This window comes from Anas platyrhynchos, chromosome 19 (genome assembly GCF_047663525.1).
Source record: "Anas platyrhynchos isolate ZD024472 breed Pekin duck chromosome 19, IASCAAS_PekinDuck_T2T, whole genome shotgun sequence".
In the NCBI taxonomy this organism is placed as follows: domain Eukaryota; kingdom Metazoa; phylum Chordata; class Aves; order Anseriformes; family Anatidae; genus Anas; species Anas platyrhynchos.
The window spans coordinates 2,959,608-2,971,836 of NC_092605.1; the positions used below are offsets into that span (position 1 = coordinate 2,959,608).

The 12,229-nt window shown below is 49.8% G+C and overlaps 1 protein-coding gene across 2 annotated transcripts in view; it reads left to right on the forward strand.

Moving 5' to 3' along the window:
* Positions 1-11,651, forward strand: part of RGS9 (regulator of G protein signaling 9) — a 33,694-nt gene extending 22,043 nt beyond the window's left edge. For both annotated transcript variants that reach the window (XM_072025895.1, XM_038165222.2), the window contains 8 exons: positions 208-321; positions 1,302-1,417; positions 1,851-1,938; positions 2,464-2,602; positions 3,773-3,858; positions 5,548-5,665; positions 8,793-9,184; positions 10,414-11,651. In XM_072025895.1, the coding sequence (XP_071881996.1) occupies positions 208-321; positions 1,302-1,417; positions 1,851-1,938; positions 2,464-2,602; positions 3,773-3,858; positions 5,548-5,665; positions 8,793-9,184; positions 10,414-10,570 (1,210 nt within the window). In that variant the 3' untranslated portion in view covers positions 10,571-11,651. The remainder of the gene's footprint in view (positions 1-207; positions 322-1,301; positions 1,418-1,850; positions 1,939-2,463; positions 2,603-3,772; positions 3,859-5,547; positions 5,666-8,792; positions 9,185-10,413) is intronic.
* Positions 11,652-12,229: the final 578 nt, after the last annotated feature.

The window sequence follows — 12,229 nt, forward strand, 5'->3', positions numbered from 1 at the left end:
GGAGATTACTGCTAGGCAAGGGGAAAAGATGAACAGCACTAATGAATCAATTTTTGCAGTAAGGCAGGGGTCACGTTGCAGACCCCCGTGGTAAGGCTGCGCCTCTGAAGATACCCGAAATCTGTGCAGCCACTTGGTGGTTGTAACGGGGCTGGCAGCAACTCTGCTTGCAAATTAAGATTTTCGTTTTGCTGGATTTGCTTGCAGGCTTGTGAAGTACTCTGAGCAGTTCCTCTCCAACGACCCTATCCTGTCGGGATGTCTCCCCAGCAACCCCTGGGTAACAGACGACCCTGAGTTCTGGGATCTCAACGCCAAGCTGTATGTATTTATATTCGTTTGCCAGCCTGTGGTTTACGCTGACCTTTATGCTGATAGAGATCAGAAAGGGGAAGCATTGATCTCATCGTGATATCCGGCCTCTGGTTGTGAGCAGGGAAGCATTCCCTTTCTGACACAGCTACAGAAAGTGTCTCCTGGGAATACTTTGTGCTGAACTTGCAGCATTATCTTCTTGAAGTGGGGCCTTCTTTAATGTTATAGAAATGTCTGAACTGTTGGGAGCATGCACTTAAAAGCTGCCGAGTGGGTCTAATCCTCCCCTAGGATAAGTGCAGTCCAGTTTTACTAGCACAGCAGTGTGGAACATGACCAGTTATGCTCAGGTATAGCACTGGATTTAGTGCTAACCTTACTACTTCAGCTGCTGCCAGTGGTGTATCAATTCGGAGTTCAGCTATTTCGTCTTCACACACACCTGAAGTTGCTTTCTTATAGAGAGTTTGGGTTGGAGGCACCTGCTGGTGGTCCACCCCTTCTCTGCAGTCTCCCTTGGTGTTCCATTCAGACAGCATTTGCTAATTACACAGAGGCATCTCCGGGTTTGGAGCATACAGCATGTGGCTGGTTCTAACGTGAGAGCAGCAATCCTGTTACAGTGCTGGTATCCCATTAGACAGCCCCAAAGGTACCTTCACAGAGTGCCTTTATGAGAAGCAAAGCTTTGAGCACCAACCAGTTCCTCCTCCAGAACGGGACTGAGTCAAACCTCCATCAAAGCTGGGCCGGCATTGTGAGAGCAGAATAAACCCAAGATAAATCCTCATCCCACTGTGTACCAAGTTGCTTAATTACTGCTTGCTTAGTGGGCTGACTCGAGGAGCTCGTTACAGCATTCTGCAAAACAGAAAATGCTGAGAAGTCTCCTGACACCCCAGCAAAGCATGGTTCAGTTTTAATTAATCTGCCATTTAGATGGGCCCCGTGAAACTGTCGGTGCTGTTTGCCTTCATCCTTTGCAGGGTGGAAGTCCCCACCAGAATGCGTGTGGAGCGCTGGGCCTTCAACTTCAGCGAGCTGATCCGGGACCCCAAAGGTCGGCAGAACTTCCAGCTCTTCCTGAAGAAGGAGTTCAGCGGTGGGTCTGCTCGCTGCCCCTTTCCTTTAGATTCCAACAGATGCTTTGGTCCTACATAATGGTAAAGTCACAAAGTGGAGCGAGTAGAAGTGACTTTGGAGGCAGCGGCTGTGCTGCCAGTGCGTGCAATACCACCTAGTGGCACAGGACCCAAAATACAGCGCAGAGCAGCCTCAGGCGAGGGGACTGGTCCCAGGCAAGCTGGAACTGGCTGAATTCACATCCTCCTGCAGGTTTGTCACTGAGCAGAAGGCAGTGGAAGGTGGTTTCCTCCTGCAGGCTCAAGGAGGTTTAGAAGGTGGCTGTAAGAAATGGAGAGACTCTGAGCTGGGGCCAACTTGTACTGAATCAAACAAATTCAGTTTAGGAGTTAATAAATGGGATTGCAGTTTCCTTGCTCTCGCTCTCTGCTGACTGAGTCCTTGTTATGCAGGAGAGAATCTGAGTTTCTGGGAAGCCTGTGAGGATCTCAAGTATGGAGACCAATCCAAGGTCAAAGAAAAAGCAGAAGAAATTTACAAGTGAGTGTGGAAATTTTACATTCTTAAACTTTCTGCATGAGTCCCATACGCCACTTCCATGTGTTCACATTCTCCAAACGATTTATTCCTGAGGCTTTCCTCTGTAAGCTGTCATTAAGTGTGGCTGTGCTATGTCCCCGTGTAGGAAAGGAGCTCGTGAAGATGAAAGCATAAATATTGTTTTGTTATCGAGCTCCTTTTCCCCTCTGTTCTCCAGTATGACATTTAAATCTCATCAAGGAGAGGTCTTAGCGTGTATTTTAAATACAGGTTTGGAATAGCAAATATCTTGGGGCTGCCACAAGGCGAGTGGAGAGGCCCTTTTAATTCCAGTGAGGTAAAATTTGTTTTATATTGAGGAAGGAACTGTAGGTCACACAGCTCTCTCTGCTGAAGAGATCGATTGCCCAAGATTAGGACAGCAAATTGTAGTGGGAAGTTGAAGGGACTTTTCCTTTCATCCGGAGGCAGAGGAATCTCTGGGAATTCACTTGTTAATGGCCCTGTTGATCCTCCTCCTTGCAGGCTCTTCCTGGCTCCAGGAGCAAGGCGCTGGATTAACATTGACGGCACCACAATGGGCATCACTGTCAAAGGCCTCAAGCACCCTCATCGCTATGTGCTGGATGCTGCTCAGACCCACATTTACATGCTGATGAAAAAGGTTTGGTGTTTGTTTCCAAAGCCTGAGGGGGATTCCAGGTCTCTGGGCCTTTCCGTGCCTTTGAGTGTTATCAGCTGTCGCTTTCAAGTGGCCTCTGTTGGAAAAATCCCTCCAATGTGCTGACTTAGGCAAGCACTGGCTCAGGCCTTTGTATTGTGCTGCTGCTTCCTCCCTCCGAGGCAGCTTGCCCCCACGGTGGCCGAGGTTGGGTGTCTGCTCCAAGTCCTGTTTTCTGACATCAGCTTGGTCACCAGCTCCTTCAAAGCTTGAGCAAATCGTTTAACTCCCTGGCTGAAAAATTGAATTGCTGGTGCCTTTTTACCTCCAGAACCGGTGTGAGGCTAACTCAGTGTTAATTCATTAATGTCAATTTTATATGTTCCTAGTATCAGTGTTTAGTACAGTGTCGGCTATATTTTCTTTTATTTTCCTTTATTTGGCTGGTACCACGCTGTGTGCAACATCAGGTGTCCCTGTGGGGGGATGCTTGTGTCCAACTGTTTCATAGCAGTGGATGGAAAAGGCAGTAGCACCTGTGATCCAGCTGCATGAGTTGTGTACCAAGAGCATAGCCAGACCTGATAAATCTCTTGAAAACAAGCTTTACTGCTTTTATTTTTTTAAAGCATTTTTCTGTGGTTGTGTTGGTGGACGCCTCTTTCTGAGGTCTGCCTGGTGCAGCGGACTGAGGGCTGACACGGGCAGGAGGTAATCATGTCAGGGCTTTCGCTAGGGCATGATGACCACCGATAGCCTACAGCTCCTCCTTATAAGTGATACAAAATGCACATAGCAGGAAGGAGCATCGTTGGCCAGGTCAGCAGCTAATGTAGATTGACAATGAAAGCAAAAGAGCTGTATTGATTTTAGCCAGCTGCTGAAAGGTTTGGCTTTCAGTAAGTACTTCCCCCTGCAATGGCTGTGGGATAGCTCTGGCCTGGATTAAGACCTCTTGGTCTGAATCTTACCTGGGAAACTCTACTGGAAAAAGAAAAATCTTGGGAATTTTGCAAGATGAAAGGGTATTGGTTTTAGTAACTATGTCTTCCTGAGAGATGCTAAGTTTCTAAGGCTGCTGGGTGAGATTTTCCAATTCCCATCTTCCTGAGCAGCTGTATTGGGTGGTGTTTGCAGCACGTAACAACCAGTTTCCCTTTTTTCTCCTAGTAGGACTCCTATGGCCGCTATTTAAAGTCTCCAATATACAAGGAAATGCTGGCCAAGGCTGTTGTGCCTCAAGAGACTGTCAAAAAAAGGCAAGTGAAGCTGGATGTAATTGTGGGGTTTGCTTTTCTTGTTGTAGCAAGGGTAGAAACAGCCTGAGCTGCAGCAAAATTACTATGATTTAGCTGTTTGCTTAATGAAATATTTTTTTTCACTAGAAGATGCCTTGCTTTGAGACTGATTATGCTCTTTTATTTGTGAGCCCTTTGGAAACGGCTCACGTGCAGCTGGGATATACTTGCCGATTGCTCAGCTGCCTCGTGTGTTGGGTCTGTTTAGAAAGGCTGTGATTGTTGAATTAATCACGGCTCCTTTCCTGGAAGGAGAGAGCACTGCGTACCGGGCATGGGAAACCTCCCAGCCGCGAGGCGCTGGCTGCTGGAGGAGCCACGGAGCCACTGCAGGGTCCTTGGTGGATTCTGCTCAGCTCTGCCTGGACAAAGCTGCTCACACCCTGTGAAGTGAAGGTGAAAGGCAGCCGAAATGGAAACGAATGGCACTGTACCTGTAAGGGCACAAGGTAGCCAGCCTGAGAAGGGGAAGGCTTGAAATAGCTTTTTTCAAACCAAGCTAAGAGCCGCATGGCAAATTTGGAGCGTTTGAACTACAGTTGCTTCTTAAAGCAGAATGTGCAGTGTCAGAGCCAGGCTGGGTGGTGTGCTGCTTTTTGTTCCTCTTCCCCTCGCCAGCCTCACAAGCAAAAAGAGGAATCGTGGACTTTCACACCAGCGCTTCATCCAGAGCCCCTTTCAAGCCAGTGGAAAAAAAAAAAAAAACGAAAAAAAAAAAACCAACAAAACCCTCCTGCTCGGGGCTTGGTTAGTTTTTCCCTGAGCCACACATCACAAGGGTGCTGGCAGATGTTGGTTGACCCCCAGTGACCACGTCTGTCAGGGCCTGTCCTGGGCACGCAGTGCTGAGACAGCACGCTGAGGGCACTGCGGGGCTGGCACCCCGTCCGGACGAGGTTTAACATTTGTTTGCACTGCTTGGTAATGCTTCTGCTGAAGCAGATAGCAGGTGTTTTGGGGGTGTCGGGGATGCCAGAACCACCCATACTGCTCCCTATCTTGATCATAATGAGAAAAAAATCACCCTATGGCAGTTGTTTGGGTTCACACGGAGTGTGAGTTGCTTTTGAATGCTTACAGCAAAAGAGCAATGTACTGGACATCTCCTGGCCTTGATGTCCCCACTAGGAGCAGAAACAAGACTGCCTTTACTCTTTTAGGAGTTCTGCAGCTGGCGTGTGACACTGAGTCACCGAGCCCTGTTTAAACCACCTAGTCTGCACTTGCACTTCCCTGTTGTTGGGTGCGTGACAGCGCCCAGCAGCATTTCTGTCTCGGTATCTGAGCCTGCCCTCCTGTAAGGAGCTCCTGGAGTGCTCGTTGGCTTCTCTCTGGGAGAGACATTAAGAGACCAAAAGTCTTTGAGAGCAAAGTCAGCCAAAATGCTGAGATTCATCTCTGTTTCATGTATGAAGAGCCTTTCTTCTGCCTGGTCAGGTACCAGCGGTGCTGTGACAGGTGCCCCGCTCCCCGTGCACAGCCTCGGGGATTTAACCAGCGTGTTTTTTCTAACTGGTGACTCTGTGTCCCTGAGGCCATCCAGAGGTGCAGGGGTTTCAGGGACACTGTTCCTTGCTCAGTTAGTGTCGGTGTGGTTTTGGTGCCCTTCCACCTCTCGGTAACGCCCCGCTTCTCTCTCTTTCTGCCCAGCTCCAATTTCCCTTTTGGCCGCCGTCAGCTCCGCTCCAGCCCCAGCCCCGTCATCCTGAGGCAGCAAGAGGAAGAGGCCAAAGCCAAAGAAGCTGCCACCACTGTGGACATCACGCAGGTCATGAGCAAGCTGGATCGGAGGAGCCAGCTCAAGCAGGAACCTCCCAAGTAGGCTCTGAGCCCTGCAGGGCACAGCGCAGGGAAAAGACAAGCTGAGGCTGGTGTTGAGCTTCGTCTCCCCTTCCTGAAGGTGTCAGTGCTGCTTTAGGTTTCCCAGGCCAGCTCTGCCAGCAGCCTGCTTCCTGCATGTTGCCATGGCTTCTGCAGCAGCAGATGTCACTTCCCAGGCACGGCAGGCATGGGAATGCTGCCGGAGCCAGGCCGCTGGCTGTGCCAGGCTCGTGGCCCAGGGCCAGAACCCCTTTGTGCACAACACGGAGGTGCGATGCCTCCTGGCTGCCCCAAAACCCCAGGAGGTTGGGCAACCCAGGCCCCTCTCCCTGCCTCCTGCTCCTCCAGGAGCTGGGATGGCACAGGGGAGAGTGGAGTTGTGCTGTCCCAGTCCTTTGGGTTCAAATCGGCCTTCCCCGGAGCAGGGTGAGGCAGTCCACCTCAGAGCATGTCCGTGCTGGCATCCATCCTCTCAGCAGGACGTGCACCCTCCCAGGGGGTGCAGAGTGGGCACCCCCCTGAGAGGAGCAGTCACATAAATTCTCCATCTGCCATAGGGCACCCGAAGTATCCTCCACCTCCAAGTCACTGCAGAAGAGTCACAGACAGAAGGGTGGGCTAGGCTTCTTGTGAGAATAGCACCATGGCCATTTCTGAAGGTTTGGGTGACCCTTTGAATTTTAATGACATCCAAAGTCCCCCCTGGCTCATTGGTGATGAACAGTAGAAAGCTCTGCTCTCCCTCTTCCTCCCCCACACAACGAGCTAGGTGTGCAGGCTTAGAGCCATCCCTCTCAGGAGCCTGCTGGAGAGCCGGAGAGTTACAGCCACAGCTTTGTGTTTCTTTTATCAAATCCTTTCTGCCTCTTCTCTTGTCTTTTTCCTGCTATTCTATTTTATACTGCTAAAAAAACTCAGAGGAGGTAGTTCTAGTTGTCACTGGTCTGTAGCCCAGAGGCAAGGAGAAAACAGGGCAGAGGTGTTAAGAGCTGACTTCAACTTTAAGTAGTGTTGTTCATTTGTTCTTTTGCTCTTTAGAATAAGGAAACCTAAATAACTGTGTTAGCACTAGAGAGGTTCGGGAGATTCCAGGCTTTGCTGGGAACCCCCTGCCTGTCTGGACCAGGCTGATGATTACCAGAAGTGGGAAGATTCCTGCAAAGCCAGTAAAGAGAATTGTGGGGGAGCAGAAAAACTTCCTTGTTTGTTAGAATTTAGGGGAAGTGGAGGGACTGGGTGGGAAGCACTGGAATACAGGAAACTTCTTAACTCCTACTTGCATTATTCATCCGTTTTTACTGCTGCAATGAATTTACAGGAAAATGGAGATAGAGAAAACTGGATGTGAGTGGGAATTCTGAGGTATTAGGGTGTATGGAGACCAGCCTCTCCCTGACGGGGAGACAGCCAGGCCATGAGTCCAGACAGCTCTGAACAGCAATTCTTGCCCTCCCTGCATGTGTTATCAGAGGCAGAATCAGGGCTACGTGGTCTCATCTGGTGTCACTTCAGAACCAGCCTTCTTCATTTTGCAGCTGAGCTATGGAGATTTGTGTGACCTCTGTTAACCTAACAGTGATAAATGGTTTAGAGGAATTGAAATCAAGTTACAGGAGTATTCAGCGCTGCTGTCAAGGTCTGCTTGCTTGAGTCCCTACTTGTGTTCCCAAGGGAAGCAATAGCAAATTTTGCAATGCCATAAGGGGGAGCAGGCTCAGCCTGTAAATGCTTAAAACCTCAAGGCTTCTGTATGTGAAGCACTGTACCATCACCTCACCTTAACATAAAAGCACTGAAGGGTACTCAAGAGCTTGGCAGGGCTGGTCCGCAGCTGCTTGGCTGTGATGAGCTCTATGGTCCCTTCAGTCTGTGTACTGCGGGACACTGAGCGTGTCGGGATTGCCAGTAGCAGCAACACGTGGAAGATCAAGTCAGGGTATAAATAATAAATAACAAATCTGTGTGTTCCAGTCGGTCCCTGTGATTCTCCTTCTGTTTTGTCTGTCTCTGTGCTTTTTATGTTATCTTCGTCCATTCCTTTATCTGATTTTCTCATCATCTCCGCTTTGCATTGCTGCCCCACTGCCATGGGTTAATGCTGCCTGCTCTAGAGTCACCGTGCTTGTGAAACACCAGTCCCCCACTTGCAGGCAGAAGCTGGCTCTGTTCTGCTTATAGGCTGAATAAGCTGGTATAACCCAGCGTCCCGCTCCTTGGTCCCTTGCTGCTCGGTCCCTGAAGAGGAAGGTTGCATGGTACAAAGTGTGACCATGGTACAAATTGAACTTTGTTTTGTGTTAGCCAAGAAATTGTTTGTTTCCATTGGAAATCAGAGCAGCATGTTGTTTGTTTCTTGGCCATCACTTCCGCGCATTCATCTGTCTAATAAAAATAAATAGAAAATGAAAAAAGAACCCGGTTCATCCTTCTCTGTCTTGTCTCAGCATGTTCATCCTTCACTGTGTCATCTCTTTGCCATGCATGCATGTATTTTCTGTATGTGCCTCTGCTCTCAGCACTTCTCTTTGGACACTTGAGCTGCATTTCATTTCTGCTGGTGGTGAAGCTCTGGGAAGTGGGTGAAGGTCCTGAGCACGCACCACATATTCTGTGGACAAATCTGTCCCCCAGCTCTTCCTGAGGGCTTGGTTAGCTCAGCCTGAGCCTTCGCAGCACCAGCTAGAGACACTGGGGCCTTCAGCACAAGATGTGACGTCTTGTATTATCAGTCATCGGGGGGTTGAGCTCATTGTCCTATTTCTCAGGCACCACGGCAGCTGGCACAGTGGTGCTTTGGGTTAAACGTGGTTGTACCACACACAGCCGCGCTCACACTCTCAGAACAGCAGACTCAGACAAGCTGCTGTCTCCTGCAGCACCCCATCTAATCCACCAGCACCCACCGAGGCCGGTAGCACCAATCCTGGTGCTTTCCATGAGAAAATCATGACTCCTCCACTCCCCTCTGGGCAGGCTGGGGGTGCAGGACAGGGGGCTGGTGACAAAGCCTTGTCTCCATGCTTGGGGACACCAGCCAGCTGCCCTGACTGAGCCTCTCCTTTTCCTCCCCACAGCCATGCTGCCTCAGCTCCCCGGCCCCTCGCCCGTCCATCTACACTGGCACCAGCAGCCTGCCCCCCGCGTCCCCCGGCCCCACAGCCCTGCCCCACAGCACCGCCTGCCCCTCGCCCATCAGCGTGGCCCTGGACAGCACAGCGGGCACCGAGAGGGAACAGGAGCCCGGCAGGGCTATACCCAGCCCCTTCCCGGACAAGGTGGGGGCTGCGGCGCCTGCCAAGCCCCGTATGGCCGCCCTCTCCCTCAGACGGTTCCTGAGGAGGGGCTGCCTGAACTCGCCCGTCTTTGCCACGCTCTCACCAAGGTGCCCAACCATGCCCCACGGGAAGGTGCAGCCGCTGGGCGAGCGGGAGCGGCAGCTCCGGCAGGACGCCAAGGCGGTGAGCAGGTAAGCGCCGCGCCTGGGTGCCTTCCCCAAGGGCTCGCCTCAGGGATTGTTTGGTTTTGTGGTTAGTTCGTGGCTAAATACGCTCAACAGAGCCCTCAAAGCAGGCTTTTTACCTCATATTCCAGTCAGCTCTCACTGTCTTCCCCTGTGCCCGCTCGCTGAGGGCTTCCCTCGCCTGTCATGGCGAGTGGGCAGCGGCTCCGCTCCTCACAGGCTTTGGGGCACAAAATGGAGGAGCCGCCATCTTCCCGCCTGTGCTGGGCACCAGTGGCCATGAGGCAGCTGCGTACGGCATGGCCAAGCTGTTGTTTGCATTAGCAGAAATTTGTCCGATTCAGGTATTTCTCCCATTCAGTCTCACAATCTCCACAAGGTGCCCTTGAGGTCCTCAGACCGACGGCAGCTGGTCTCTGGCACGTTTTGTTAGCACTGTGCGGCTGTGTGATGCCATGAACCCACCTACAGAAGGGTTCTTACAACTCAAATCACAACTAGTATTTGATGTGCCTATCCTGAATCACAGAAAGCCTTTCAAAACTGCCTTGTCCTGTTGGCTTCTGTTTGTTTTCTGCATGAAGCATTTTCTCTGCTGATAGGCAGGAGGTGGTCCTGGTTGCTCCTTTCTGCTGCACTCAGGCCTCCTGTTAATGCTGTAAGGTTCCCAGGGTTTACTTTAGGTCCCTGAATTCTGAAACTCACTTGCATGCTTGTGTTTATTCTCAAGCTCTGGTTCAGATATGGCTTAATGGTCAGAGGAGACCCAGAAGTAACAAGAGAGCAGAAACCTTGAGAGAGAACCTCAAAACATTTTTTGTTTTAGAACAGGATACTGTAAGAATGGGGATTTTTACGTAGAGAATCTGCCACTTTTGAGACCAAACCCTCGCTGAAATTAATGTCTACTCTGCCCCTATTAATCCACTACACTGCTGACCGAGTGGCTGAGTCCATATTAGAAATTCAGAAGCACAAATCTGAGGGCTCTTTATCCACCTGGCTGTGCACGCCAGCACACAGCAGTTTTGCTTCAAAGCTGTTGGAGTGCACTTTTTTTTTTCTTCTTCTTTCCATTTTCCATCTATGTGGGCTTGTGCCCAGGAGTTTTGCTTTGAGATTTGGGGTTTGAACAATAAAACACTCAAAGCCAGACTCCGTGCTGCACGCTTGCTGTTTCAGAGAGCACATCAAGGAATGCCCTGTGCGTGATGGGTTTTTATTTCACAACACAGCTTCTTCCAAATAAAAATGGACGTTCCTTTGGAGAGACGAATCTACCCCATAGACTCTGCGGAGGAAGAGCGCAAGTGCCACCAGGTTTGTAAGGAATCTGCAAAGGAGGTGATCTGCCCCTGGGAGAGCCCCGCAGAGGAGGGCAGAGCTGGGTAACCAGCAGCGCTTGCAGCAGCCGAGATGTGACCCCCTAACGAACAGACGCCTGCTGAGATGCTGAGGTTTGCCACGTATGGCTCAGTACATGGGCCGTGCTGTTAAAGAAGTGCACTAGAGCCATCCTTCAGTATCAAGGCAGCTCCAGCTATGACATCTATGAGTAATGAACTCTGATATACCCATCTGTTTGTAATTCAAGAATTTGAAGCATTTCTGGACTGATTTTCCTATCTTTAGTATGTTCAGATCCATTCATTATAGACTTCTTGATAAATGAACCTCATTTCTTGCCTTATAGCAGATGGAGAATTTATGTACATATATCCTGGGAAATGGTGTCTTATCGGAGTTACTTGCTTGGCCATGAGGTGTCAGCACACTGTACACAACACAGCTGGAGCAGAGCTTGCAGGCATTTTTCAGAGCAGGACTAAGACTTCAAGCACTGCCAAGATCAGATGTGTCTGTGTCCCAGCTTGGGTCCAGCTCTTACGATTGATAAGAATTCTTAATTTTAAATCAAATTCATTAAGAAACAGCTGATAGTTGGGGAAAAAAAAAATCAAACCTTTCCTGAGAAGCCAAGTGTTGTATGGCATAGCATCATCCCTTAAGCAAAACCAAAAAGGATCCTGAAGAGCAAGTGGTGCAGGAGAGCAACAAAGGCTCCAGAGCACTTCTGCCTCAGCTCCAGTTTCCCTTCTGTGGCTTCTCAGTGCCAGGTTGGGTCTTGAAACCATGAATTGGAGTGTATCCCTGCAACACTCAGGAAGGTCAGAAGTGAGTCTGTGGTGGCGTTTTGAGCCTCTCCAAACTTAGACTGATGCATTGCCTGATGCACATTTTTAACTGTGTTTTTATCATAGTCTTAGATTTTTAATCTAAAGTCTCAGAACATTGCTTTCCTTATGTCACACTGGAGTTTCAAGATCTTTTTTTTTTTGTTCAGATGTAGAGGGGTTTCCTGGATGTGTGTGATGTGGGCTGTTATTCCGCAAGTTGGCCATGCGGCCTGTGACTTTTGATGTTGCCATTTTGTACTTTTTAAGTGTAAATGAAGTTTTGCCTGTGTGGCTGACGTGGTTCATCGTGCTGATTTCTACTGTGGGATTTGAAGTCTCCCCTCCTGCCTGCTCAGTGGTCCTCGTGTGCATGGCAGGAGGTGAAGCTGCTGTTCAGCGCGTTGTAGGTGGCTGACTTTGCCCTGGTAAATCAGCTTCAAGAACTCTAAAAAGGCAAAGGAGGTATAACTTTGCTAGAACGCAACGTGGATGAGACCTGGGCAGTCCTTGCTGCATCAAAAGTCGCGGTGCCTGCAAGCCAGGTTTTGATGTGACTGAGGGTAACAGGACTTTGTGGTCCTGTGCCTCTCTTTGTATGGCTCTGTGTTTGCTCTTCCTGGCGTTGCTTTACTGGAAGGATCTGGTTCTGCTGTGGCAGTCACTAGCAGTGTCCACCCACTGCCCATGAGAGACAAATATGTCTTGTGTGATAGCTTTTGTTGATCTTGTTACTCAGCCTCTCTTGATCAGGCAGTTACGGTGTAATCCAGGAAACACGACAGGAAGATGTGATGGATAAGAGTTAAATTTTGCCGTTTAATATCACGCACACTATATGATAAGAATTACTGTAATATTGCATTAAATGGTCCCT